Source organism: Elaeis guineensis, chromosome 6, assembly GCF_000442705.2.
Source record: "Elaeis guineensis isolate ETL-2024a chromosome 6, EG11, whole genome shotgun sequence".
Taxonomy (NCBI): domain Eukaryota; kingdom Viridiplantae; phylum Streptophyta; class Magnoliopsida; order Arecales; family Arecaceae; genus Elaeis; species Elaeis guineensis.
Genome location: NC_025998.2, coordinates 125,928,718 through 125,942,678, shown reverse-complemented (window position 1 = coordinate 125,942,678; position 13,961 = coordinate 125,928,718). Strand labels below are relative to the sequence as shown.

The window sequence follows — 13,961 nt, the reverse complement described above, 5'->3', positions numbered from 1 at the left end:
CACTGTCTATCCATTAAAGGAGAAAAGCTTGATAAAAGACTGCTGGCACGAGCAAATCAGTGCTCGCACGAGCAAGATTGTGACGTGGGAATTGAACCTCATGCAGAAGACCCCATTTGTCACAAAAGGTATTATGTAATTTTTTAGACTGTCATTAAGTATTGGTGAGGTATCCTCATAACTTGGACCTCCTGCAGAAAGCCAAGATCTTTAAAGAAAAAAAAGGGTTCACATCTTATCTTCTGGGCGATTTTCTGCTGAACATAACCATGCTGCAAGAGGCTATAGACTAGGCCCAGGTTGACAAAAATCAACCAGAAAAAGGAAGACACTATGCGGAAGAACTACTAAAAAATATTAATTACTCTCAGAGAAAATTCAATTACAGCAAACTCCCTTTTTATAATTGTAGACTGCATCCCAAAACAACTCCTAGAAGGAAAGGTTTCTCCCCTATACTTTCACAGCAAAAGAAAAAGAGCCAAGAGAACTTACCTAAAATAGTAAAATTCATAGCACTATGAGAGCCAGTTCTAGTAAAGTCTAAAGCTTTCATAACCCAACCTAGATCCAAAGTAAAACCTTTAGTTATATCCCTACTAAAAATAGGGCTCGAAACTGAATATCAGAATAGGCCCCAAAACAGGTATTCTCAAACACACAAAATGTTATTCCTTCTCCTATGGGATTTAAACAAAAGATCCTTGCTAAAATCAGAAAATTAAGATTTAATTTTGGAGTTTCTTGTGCCCAAATCACCTCAACTTTGCCATGAACATATTCTTCAATTTTGACCATATAGTGTGTACACCAGTTGGCTATGTCCTAGCCAGCTAAAAAGGCCTAGTAAGAGAAAGGCAAGTCATAGATCTCCTTAGAGTAACTGAGATCTGTGAACATGTCATTCAACCTGTTGAGTGCTCTGCTGTGGATCGGAACTTGAGTAATTAAAATTGTAAAACTAAGAGCATACCTAGCATGGGTGAACACTAGAAATATGAAAAGTATTCTTTAAGGCTGGCTCGCACAGAAAAGGATACTTTGCAGATGAAAGTCAGGCTTAAAGTAATGAACATAAAAACTTGAATAACACGATTCTCCATGTAATTTGTTAATTTATGAAGCTTCAACCACTTGATCAACATGACTTCATGCATCTAAGCCAATAAAGTAACTACGTGGAAGAAATTGCATGTAACATATTGACGAAGCCCTCAACAACACCTGTCAACAAGAACTGCCCGTAATCATAGTAAGAATATATGGATTTCTAACAAAAGCAACATTCAGAATAGTTTCTAATCTGACAAAGATTTAGGAAAAAACAATGATCTAACAAAAAGTTGGAAAAAAATGATTGCAGAACAAAGAATGCTTGACCCATCTTAATATTTAAAAATTCAACAAATAACTAAATGTAGAAAACAGGAATTTGAGAAATAATTAATTGAATGTCTCGTAAAAGTCCATTTCCATAAATCACGTTCTCATTGAAGAAAAATCAGATGATAGCTTTCTAACAAATATATATATATATATATATTGGGAATAAATGGATAAGTTTTACTCAGAAAATTTGGAACCATCGATGGGATTACTGAAGAGACCATACACCGCCAACAGTTTATTTAGCAGTAATAACAATATCTGAACTTGGCACCTCAAACCATTAAACAAAAAAAGGCCAAAACTGTCCAGCATATGTCATCCTCAGTTTGTTTCAGAGAAATATACCTAATGACAACCTCTATGTGCTCTTTCCTTTTTTCCCCAAAAAAAAAGTCAAAATGTTAACATTCAGACAATTATTTTAATTAAAAAGATTCCATAAAATCATAACCATTTTTTGCATAAAGTTGATGTGATTAAATGAGATTGAGCCATTCTTTTAGGAATGATTGAGACAGGCGCAATAACAAACAGATTTGAAGGCTTCAGATGAAAGTTCCTTCTACAGAACTCCTCTTGGAAGCACAGGATTGTAGGAGGTTCTTATTATAATGATAAAACAAAACCAATGTTTTTCCTGGTGCCATGCAATGCATACGGTAATCATTGCATGAAGGTGTATGTTGTCAAAAAAGCTGTATTCTATTAAAAGCAATTTCAATTAAAAAGGGACAAGACCAGAACAAGCAATCAAGATATGAATTGACAACAATTTAATCTGAATATTCCACAATGCAGCCAATAGAGAAGGATCAAATGAAATTCCACTGAGTAATATTGATCAATCCAGGACCAGATATAAGGCTTGCAAAACTAGATCAGGCTACTTCTTTGGGTCCAATACACTTAGAACAGCAACAAATGGAACAAACAATAACACGGTATTCTTGTAGCTTCCTTATTGCTATATAAGATAGAAAAATAGCCTAGTCAATGTACAGAACACAAAAATCACCAAGCATTTTTGCCTCCCTTGCAGTGCTAGATTCTTACAGAAACATGTCTATAAATGTTATAGCTCAATCGCTTTGCTATATAATATGACCATATACTTCTCGAGCTTGTATGTTCACATGAAGAATATAAAATTTAATATATTGTTTAGAATATAAAATTTAATATATTATTTCATCACCATTTTATTGGCTTTTCATACAAACCACGTTTTAGAAACCAATTAGACTGACTGGTCGAGCCATTGACCAACTAGGTCTAAGGTCCAAACTAACGCCGGTAAACTGTTTAAAAATATAACTGGTCTTTTTTCGCTAACACCATTTAAATCACTGGCTAAATCGGCAATTGGTTCAAACCAAGGTTTGCCATACCATGCCGAACCGGCCGGTACACCCCATCTCGTACCGGACCGGCGGGGAACCGGCACGATTCGACCGGTAAAATCGGTACACCAGCGGTACCAAAGAAAAAAGAACGAAAAGTGAGAAAGAGAGAGAGAGGGGAGGGGAGGGAGGGAGGTGGGAGCCGCCGGAGGCCGCCGGTGGCCGACTGCGGCCATCGGAGGACTTCCGAGCCCCGTATCGTCCGATAGAGCTCTCAAGAGAGCAAAAAAGAGAGAGAGAGAGCGCTCGGAATGGGGGCGGAGAACCTACCGGACGGACGGTGCCTCCGTTGCGAGGCTCCCAGTGGCCGGCGAGCCGACGCCGATGGTCTAAGGGCAGTCGAGCGGACGGAGCCCCTTCGCGGCTCTGTCCCCTTCTTTTTCGAAACAGACGACGTCTGTTTTGATTTTTTCTTTTTTTTTTTTGTTTTAAACTTATGAAGTCGGCAACTGAGTTGCCGACTTAAGAATTTTTTTTAAAAAAACAAAAATCGTGAAGCCGACAAATCATTTGCCGACTTCACTTAAAACCATGTTTTTTAAAAAAAATTGCGAAACAAAGGCGATGCCTCTGTTTCATGCCTGCAGCACCGCGCGCGTGAACTACGCCCTCCGACGGCCACGGCGGCCAGTCGGAGGCGGTCTGGCGGCCCCGCCGGCTCCTTCCCCTCCCTCTTTTTTTTTTCTTCCTCTTTCTCTCTCCCTATTTCTCTCTTTTTTTTCCGGTTCGGGTCGTCGGTTCGGTACGGTATGAAACCATACCGAACTGTACTGCCGGCCGGCAGTATCGGTTCAGCATACCTTGGTTCAAACCATTCCAGTTTTAACCGAACAGAACAATCTGGATTAGAGAGATTTTGAGATTAGGGCTCAATCCTGATTCTCCTCTTCCTCTTCCTTCAAGCTTCATAGTGTCCAGTTACAATCTCCTATTGTGAGGTGCAACTCTGCGACTGGTTCACCTTCCCCCTGTCCTCTTCCCTTTGCATGCTCAATGCATTGCCTCTTGGACCTTGTGCTCCAACAACACATCGCAGATGGTCACCTCCAAGGCCAGGTACGACTCTTTCTTTTTAGTTTCTTCTCTTCCACTCCACCTCAACCATTCTCTCTCTCTCTCTCTCTATCTCTCCTTGCATGCTCAACGCCCTGCCCCTTGACTTTGTGCTCTAACAACACATGGTGGATGGTCACCTCCAAGGCCAGATACGCCCCCTTTCTTTTTGTTTCTCACTTCCACAGTTCCACCACCTCAAACATTCTTTCTCTATAGCCAATCATCAAGGTCTTGGTCTCAAGCCCTGGAGATGATGGCAAATGATGGTCTAATACAGGTGCTCTCTCCAACCACCACAACCCCCCTAAAAAAAAAAAAAAAAAACACCTCTTCTTCCACAATTAACTACTCTAGGTTCTCGACTCTCCTGCTTGATTACTCCCTCCACAGTCCACACCCTACCTTAATTATGTAAACTTTAACTTTTGATGTGGGTTATCAATTTATCATTAAATTTTGTTTGAAATAACTTAGCATGAGTTCTTAAATTAATTCCTTTTATTTTCCTATTCAGGAATCATGTTCTATACTCTGTTGTTTGCATATTGGACTCTTTGGTTTTTTAAGAAAATTATATTTAATATTCTTTTATAGTGGAATTCATTCCAGTCATTCCCTTCTACACCCTTCTGATCTAAAATTGTTGTAATTCAAAATTTGACTTCAACACTTGGGTGGTAACTCATTTACTTCCAACAATGGGATTTTTCATTCTTATGCATATTTAAATATTTATTTATTAATTCATTGATCATACTATGCATATGCTTATCTGTATACACCTATAATCATCTAAAACTGTTTGGGGTACTGTCTAAAACAAAAAATTTTTTAGATATTTCTAGACAACTACAAATTTAACTTTTTTTATTTACAATTAAGAAAACTCAAAATGTTTATTATGTAATGCTGACGACATAATTGTTTCAGGTTTACCCCATGTTGAATCAGTGACCCATAACCCTGTCATTTTTATGGTTCAATCACTGTTCCAGGTTTCAAAACATTGGTGCAAAGTGCAAACGCCTCCATGATGCTCAATGATAGGATACTAAAGTTATGCTAAATAAGAAGGTAAAATTCACCATGCATTTACACTAAGTTATTCAAGAGACGATCATGAATTCAAACTTGTTCGATGAAGTAAGCATTTGCCGGAGTATAGAAACTTAAAGTACTTTTTTGTGTGTGTCCTTGTGTCTACTCACATATACATAGAACTGCATTGTGTACAGTCATACACGCATACTAAGTGGGTAACCTGAATAATATTTGCAACTCAAAGCACACAAAATACATTACTTTTTATAACTAGCAGCTAACACCACCAAAGGACTTACCCCTTCAAAACCACTCCAAGGATGTTCCCCTGTACACATCTCAATAATGGTACAACCCAAACTCCATATGTCAACAGAAAGATTATAACCAATATCTTTATTCATTGTAGCCTGCACCACCTGCAATAGATGAAAGATTGAGTGATTATTCTAGAAATATAGAGAATGTTTTAATAAAGGGAGGAGCCAGCACCTTCAACTTGAAATATTAAGAGGAATAAAAGAAGAGGTCAAGGTTTTAACCATGAAACTCCAGTCCACACTTACAAGTTACAACAAACCCATTAATTAGGACAAAAGAAAGAAATATAGGAACTAGCAAAAAAAAAAAAAAGGAAAAGAAAACTTGCAGACAGCGGGGATAATGTGATACAAGAAATACCCAAAAAAAAAAAAAAATTGTAGAAACTATTTCGGGCTTCATTTTATTGAATTTAGAATCCAAACTCTAGAAGGGGTTAAGTGGATGCCACTGTTGGCTTCTGCAAAAAAAAACCTTCAATACAACCTCCATCCATGGTAATTAAGATTTTCCCTCCTCTTTCTTAATCATCAAGCAAAAATCTCAACATCTCTTCCAGGTGACACATGCCCATAAACAATACAGTTCTTTACCCACCTTGTCTTGAGTTTATCTGAACTACTAAATCACTCCAAAACTAAGCATTGGTCTAAAAGCCCTCTCCATGAAAAGGTCTTTTGAGATATTTTTTCATGTGATAATTTCTAGGTTATAATATGCCTAATATGATGAGAAAGCTTAATGAGTCGATAGAAATATGAAGTTCTATTATTCAAGTCATATAGCTTGATAAATAATAAAGAAGAAGATATGCATTATTAACAGCGAACTGTACTACAATAAAGTAAATCAATGTATTGCAGCAAAGTAAATCACATAAGGATTCTTCAAAAATAGAAACCTGATGCTTTTCTTGTTGCGGTAATCACTACCAATAGAAGATTATACTAAACAATAACTAAGAAGTACCTCTGGAGCCATCCAGTACGGTGTTCCCTTAAGTGAAAGTACTGCTGTTGCTTCACTCCACTGATCAATAATAAAAGTGAATCAACAAAATGCTGGGCATAACAGCATTCTTAAACAAAACTGCTAGTGAAAAATGCAGAAAATTAAATACATGATCAAAGCGGGAGCATATGCTTCTTAAGTACAATTATAAAGATTATTATAAAGAATATAGGGAGCAAATGATCACTAATGGACTAAGGTGGTATCAATAGCATAGCATAGAAAAAGCAAAAGGAACTCTATATAGTCAGCTCATCAAAAATGTCCGGTCATATAGAAGGGAGGAATGACCATGTGTGTTTTGCCAACCTATCTAGTTAGGGGTGAAAGTGGATTGAATAATATCCTTCCGGATCCGTTCTCATATCCGAAACTATCCAGATATAAATAGAAATTTGAACATCCAACTAATATCTGTGTCCATATCTATATTCGTTAAAGAAAAACAAATATGAATATGAATAGACAACTGTCCAATCCGTATCCGACTATCTGATTCCATTTATAATCCTATTCAATTTTATATAGCAATCGTGAATTTGTAAGGAAAATAAATGGCCATATTAATATCCTATTAACTTGATTTATCAACCATTTAGTAAGATCTTTGATTTTGTGGTCATAATGTTTAACTGACTTATATCCATATTTATATCCATAATTCTGATATCCGATTTGTATCCATATCCATTTAAAACAAATATGGATATAAACTTTTACATCCGACTAACATCCGTATCCGTATCTATGTTCGTTAAATAAAACAAATATGGATATGGATATACTAGTACCCAATCTGTTTTTAGCCCTATAGCTAATTATTGCACAGGGATGTTGACATGTTTAACCAAAGAAGGTCGGCACCTACGGGGATTTGGGATCAATACAATAAAAAATAACTCAAGTCAAACTGAATCAGTGACACAAACGTCTTCATAGATATGTAGACTGAGTTTCACATCATTCTACTGATCCATGCCATTCTCATCCTTCCAACTGACATATACAAACTTCTCTTAATAGCAATAAAATATAGAGTACTTCATAGTTATTAAAAAATGTGTCATGAGTCAGACATAATGATGGAAACTTGACATGCAAAAATTCAGGTATCGAAAGTGTGATGTCACAAGGCACATAATATGGATGAGAATATATTTATCTGCCAGAGACTGACGTTTAACTCTTATTGAAAAATACTTAGACTTCATAATGAAAAGACAAGCATCAGTCCCCTACTTATCAAGATTAAATATTTCATTTCTGACACATTTCTTTATTCTAAAAGTTGACATAGAAAAAGAAATGTTCTCATTTTTGTTTGGATATCATATACATTTCAATCACCTTTATTGAACAAAAGCCATTGTTCAGATACTTTTAGTTGAGCTATGTTTTTACATTATTTTTTTGATGACAGAAATTTTTTTCTTAGTCTACTTTCTTTCCGTGTCTACAAACACCATAGATGGTACCTATTAGGTTACATTCAATGTTTTGTGTTGGAATTCGGCATGGTGCTAATGTATGCAGATTTCAAAATCCTTTTGAAATTAGAACGCAGAGGAATAATAGATCAAAACTCCTTTTAATCTAAGCATGCATACATATGATCAAAGCACCTAAAAATCTAATACATATACTGAAAATAAACATGCTGATTTTTTAATCTGAAAATAAAATCATGTGATCAGATCACATACCTGTTTCGCTTTTCCTTTTTTCAACTTTAGATCTAGAAGAAGAATAGGTTCAACTATAGCCACGCAAATGCCCGGCCTCTATCGGTATCCACATGGGAACAAGATGGATTGATCCTCTTGATTTCTTCACATGCAATTTATCAACTCTTGATCAGACTTTAGACCACTATATCAACTCCTTGATCAGTCTTTTACTTTTCCTTGGTTCTTTCTTGATGTAGATCAGCCACCAACTAAAGAGAGGAAGGAAGAGGGGATGCCCAACCTGATTTTGGGCGTGGAGAAGTGGACGCCCAACCCTTTGGACGTTGGAGAAAGAGAGGGAAAGAGGGGAGGCATGGAGAGCTTCTTGTGGACTGATTGCTTGGGCTTTGATTACTCTTAAAGGTCAAAGGGTGATCCCCTAATATAGGCTTTTGATTTGAGTCCTAACTAAATTCCAAATCTTTATTTAAAGAGGATTCTTAATCTTATTAGGACTCCTTTTTTTAAAGCCTTAAACCTTATCACTTGTCCCTATCAAATAAGAAAAAGTTGGCGCCCACATGATATCCACACACCACAAGGGATGGGGCGTGCGCCCCATCCAAACCATCCAATGGCCCACATTAAATCTGATTTGATGAAGCCATTTTCCCTCCAATTCATCCACATATAATGCACCCAATTTGATCAAATCAAATGGCACAATAAAAGCTTGATCCAAAGCATGTTGGCGCCCAATAATTAAGCTCCATAAACCTAATTCCAAATCCAATTTGAATTAGGTTTAATGTATGTAACTTAACTTGATTTAATCCTTATCAAATAAGGAATCTAAGTTCAATGAGAAATTTGGTTTAACCATGTGCTAGCAAGGCTTTCTTAAACCCAATAGGATTTCTCTAAATTCTAATCCAATCAGGACTTCTTAAGTTTAATTGATCAATCCAAATTAGTTTCCTTGTTTGTGTAACCCCATAGATTCAATACTGTCTGGTAGTGAGATATACCATGATCTCTATCATGATATTATTGAAACTCTTTTCAATAGATCAAAACGATTTCACTCTAACTCAACAAGGATTGTCGATCCAGAACAATCCTAATAAGCTCTCACAATTCACCAGTGACACCTACCAGTATGCAGTTGTAATCCAACAGAACTGAATAACGAACCTCAAGATGTAGTTTTCGTATGATTCAGTCCCTCTATCGTGAATCCCGACTTGATGGCAGATCATGGATAAATCGTCAAACCTCATCATTAGTCATATAATAGATTCGATTAGCTCAAGTTCAATTGTGATTCTCATGAAAACTCTTTTCCATCAATCACACTGCTGTGGCCACAAACTTACGGACTTAACCTCTCAAATCCCATAAGACTACTCCTTTCTATTAAGATCGATAAATTTCATCTAGATGTGCATCTTACTCCTATAGTGGACCAACTAGTGCCAACATCCATTACAAAGACTCAAAGAGTCCATGTTTATGTATCAGCCAAACTCTATCAGCCTCACTATGAGTAACCGTGCCATCGCAGGTCAAAGGACCATTCACACAACTACAGCATTGAGACGATCACTGTCGATCGAATAAAAATCCATATGATCTCTCGTATGATCACGCTCAGTATTAGTTGTTCTCTAACAACTATCCACACTTGCCGCTCAGTGTCTCTACACTATAGACTAGAGACTCATCTATCCCAAAAGAAATGATCTGTGTGCCAGTCTATCCAGATCGGTCACCGTTCTTATGATGATACTATGATCGGAAGCATTTTAAGAATTAATTATACATGCCTCTAATTTTTAACACCTTAAGAATATGTATCATAAGTATTAATTCTGTGGACGATTCAAGGATACATCAGACTTGAATGAAAATAAAACTTACTCTTTTATTGATCAAATCAATATTTTAAATACAAAATTGTGTCCTAAAATTATTATAATATGTCAGCCATATTGACTTCTAGGTAGAGCTGTTAATTTGGGTTGGCCCATCCCATCATATCAATTGGACGGGTTGGGTTGATATTTTAGCAATCTGTTTAAAGGCGGGTCAATGACCCGCCCCGTTTGGGTTGGCGGGTCGGGACGGGCTGATCCGTCTCTTTTTATTTATACATATATACACCCACACATTTCAAAAGAGGATTCTAATGTTATTGAAGAGATAATTGATGAAAAAAAGGAAGAAGATGAAAAATTGAATGATAAGGACCACAATAATGATATGGAGGATAATTTTTTGGGACTTTGATTTATCCTTAAATTAGTTTGAAAATTGAAACTTAAAGTCTTTTAAGTTTGGGTTGTATTAAGTAGTTAATTTAAGTTTGACCATTTCATTTTATGACTCTAAAGAATTGAAATTTGAGTCTTTAATAGGTTGATTTGAACTCAAATTGAATATAAAATTCAGTTTATATTACTGTTTACAGATTTTTTTTTTTTTGAATTTTGGCAAGTTGGCCCGTTTAACTAGCAGCCCATAGCAGGTCGGATCGGGTTGGGGTTTTTCCAATCCGTCAGTTAAACAAGCCAGCCCGTCCCGACCCATTTAAAAGTGGATCAGAGCAGATCGGGACAGGTCGGGCCGACCCGTCTTGACAGCTCTACTTTTAGGATATACATCCAACAATCTCCCACTTGGACTAAAGCCAATTGGCCACTAATCTAAATCCCATCTTCTCAATGTAGACTTTCATCTTTGACTGGCTCAATTGCTTTGTTAGCGGGTCTGTCACGTTGTTCGCAGAGTCTACTCTTCGTACCTCAATACATTTTTTTTCGAGATAGTCACGTATGATGTGGAATCGCCGCTCAATATATTTGAATTTTTTATGAGACCTTGACTCTTGAGTAAGTGCTATGGCTTCGTTGTTGTCGCAATAGAGTGATATGGCATCCGATATCATAACCCCAAGCTCCGTGACGAACTTTTTAAACTAGAAGCCTTCCTTTACAGCATCTGAAGTAGCGACATATTCAGCTTCTGTGGTCGAATCCACTATAATTGGTTGCTTGGAACTCTTCCAGCTAACTGCGCCACCATTGTCTACGAACACATATCCTGATATAGACTTTCTATCATCAGGATTAGACATGAAGTCTGAATCAGTGTAACCTTCGACTCAACTCAGAACCTCCAAAAACTAAGTACAAATTCTTAGTTCTTTTCAAGTACTTAAGGATGTTCTTCACAGCTATCCAGTGCTCCTCCCCTGGATTCGACTGATACCTGCTCGTGACACTTACAGCAAGGACAATATCAGATCGAGTACATAGCATGACATATATAAGGCTCCCTATGATCAAGGCATAAAGAATCCTACTCATGCACCGAACTTCCTCAGATGTGGTCGGACACATCGTCTTAAAAAGATGAATACCATGCCTAATAGGTAGAAATCTTCTTTTAGAATTTTTCATGCTGAACCTCTTTAGCACTTTCTTTATGTACAGCTTTTATGATAGACCTATTATCCTTTTAGATCAATCTCTATAGACCTTAATTCCAAGAATATATGATGCTTCCCCTAGATTTTTCATAAAGAATTTTTCGGACAACCATCTTTTAACCAAGGTCAGCATGGGAATATCATTTCCAATAAGGAGAATATCATTTACGTACAATGTGAAAAATGTTATTACACTCCCACTGATCCTTTTGTATACACAGGATTCCTCCTCATTTTTGATGAAATCAAACGATTTGATTGCATCATCAAAATAAAGATTTCAACTCCGAGAAACTTGCTTTAATCCATATATGGACTTTTGCAGCTTGCAGATTCGATGATCACCATCATCAGATGTGAAATTCAAAGACTGCTCCATACAGATATCTTCCTGAAGATATCCATTTAGAAAAGCAGTTTTTACATCCATCTGTCAGATTTTATGATCATAATATGTTGTAACAACAAGCAAAGTGCGAATGAATTTCAGCATGGCTACAGATGAAAAAATTTTTTGATAGTCAATGCCTTCGCATTGACTATAACCCTTTACCACGAGCCAGCCTTATAGGTCTCTACTTTACCATCGGCACCTATTTTTCTTTTGTAGATCCATTTATACCCAATGGGTACTATACTCTCAAGTGGATCCACTAAGATCTATACTTGGTTCGAATGTATTGAGTCAATTTCTGATTTCATTGCATCTAATCATTTTTCGAAATCGATGTTAAATATCTCCTCATCAAAGGTATTCGGATCATCTCCATAATCCTTATCTCCTATAAGCAATATTTCCTCTACTTCTTCCGTAAGCATACCCATGTACCTTTCAAGAGGACGAAAGATTCTATTAAATCTATGAGGTGGCGGAAGAACACAACTACTGGCTCATGAATAATGGGTTCCTGAGGATCTACAGCTCGTTGTTCTTCAGAGATCTCTTCAAGCTCAATTAACCTCCCACTGCCTCCTTTCTCAATAAACTGATCTTCTAGAAATTTGGTATGATGACTTACAATCACATTGTGATCTTGTGGAAGATAAAAGTAGTATCGTATGGTTTCTTTCAGATATCCTATAAAACGAGCTATAACAGATCTATCCTCTAATTTCTCAGCCATCTATTTTCTGACATAGACTGGACATCCCGAATCTTTAGATGACTTAGACTCGACTTCTTACCGTGTCATATCTCATATGATGCGGTAAAAATGAATTTTGAAGGAATCCTATTCAATAAATATATTGCAGTTAATAAGGCATGTACCCAAAGATATGAGTAAATCAGTGAAGCTCATCATAGACTTGACCATATCTAATAGGATCCTATTCCTCTTTTCAAATATCTCATTGAGCTGAGGTACTTCAAGAGGAGTCTATTGAGAGACTATGCCGTTGTCCTTAAGATATAAAAAAAATTCTCGATTAAGATATTTACCTCCTCGATCAGATCGAAAAATCTTAATGGATTTGTCTGTTTGTTTTTCTACTTCGTTTCTGAATTTTTTGAACTTTTCAAAAGCTTCAGACTTGTGTCTCATCAAAAACACATACCCATACCATGACAAATCATCAGTAAAGATGATGAAATAGCTATAACTACCTCTGACCTACACATCAAATGATCCGCATCTGTCGGTGTGTACTAGGGCAAGTAACTCAGTGATCCTTTCCCTATGTCCTACAAAGGATAGCTTGATCATTTTTTGTCGAAGGCAAGATTCACAAGCTAGATACGACTCAAAATTAAAAGAGTCAAGGATCCCGTCCCCTTCTAGTTTGTTTATCCTATCCTCTCCAATATGGCCAAGTTTATGATGCCACAAGTACTTCTGGTTAATTTTATCTCCGAATCTCTTTTGACCTACGGCACTCACTACTTGCTTATTTATACTCACATTCGCATCAACATGCAAACGATAAAGACCGTCAATTAAAAGATCACGTATAACTAATTTATTTCGTAAATAAATGGAACAAAAATTTTTATTAAAATTAAAATCAAAATCATCATGTGCTAGCACAGATACGAAAATCAAATTCCAACTAGCTACAAGTACAAAATAACAGTCTTTTAAATCTAATCTAAACTCTAATGGTAATCGAAGAGGATAAGTGCCAACGGCTTCTGCAGTAACTTTTGCTCCATTACCGATCCGAAAGATCATATCACCTTCCTTCAACCTTCTACTTTCTATTAGATCCTATATTGAAGCACATATATAAGCACTAGAACCAAAGTCCAATATCCAAATAGAAGTAGAAGAAATCGTTAGGTTAGATTCAATTACGAGCATACTTAACATATCTTCCGAAGATGTGTCGTCCTTCCTAATTTTCAAGCTTTCCAGATAGAGTGGATAGTTCTTCCTCCAATGGCCATCAATGTCACAGTGGAAATACTTTCTTTTCACTGCAACCTTCTTCGAAACGTCCTTCTTTGGCTTCCTCTCCTTCTGCTTCTTCACGGGTTTATTTTTTTTCTTCCAACCAAACTTTCTCTTGGATGAAGAAGTCCACTCCACAGCGAGAACAGTATCCTTTGAACTTTTTAAGATTCCCTCAGCAGTAACCAACATGTTG

General features: G+C 36.7%; 1 protein-coding gene across 5 annotated transcripts in view; it reads right to left on the bottom strand.

The window, feature by feature from the left end:
- The window catches only part of LOC105033265 (mitogen-activated protein kinase kinase kinase 5), a 35,973-nt gene that overhangs the window by 7,110 nt on the left and 14,902 nt on the right, over positions 1-13,961 (bottom strand). For 3 of the 5 annotated variants that reach the window (XM_073259773.1, XM_073259771.1, XM_073259770.1), the window contains 2 exons: positions 6,177-6,236; positions 5,186-5,305 (listed from right to left, as the gene is read on the bottom strand). In XM_073259773.1, the coding sequence (XP_073115874.1) occupies positions 5,186-5,305; positions 6,177-6,236 (180 nt within the window). Of the gene's footprint in view, positions 1-1,040; positions 1,238-5,185; positions 5,306-6,176; positions 6,237-13,961 lie in introns of those variants that run through there. The other 2 variants (XR_012142196.1, XM_073259772.1) reach the window with 2 other exon arrangements.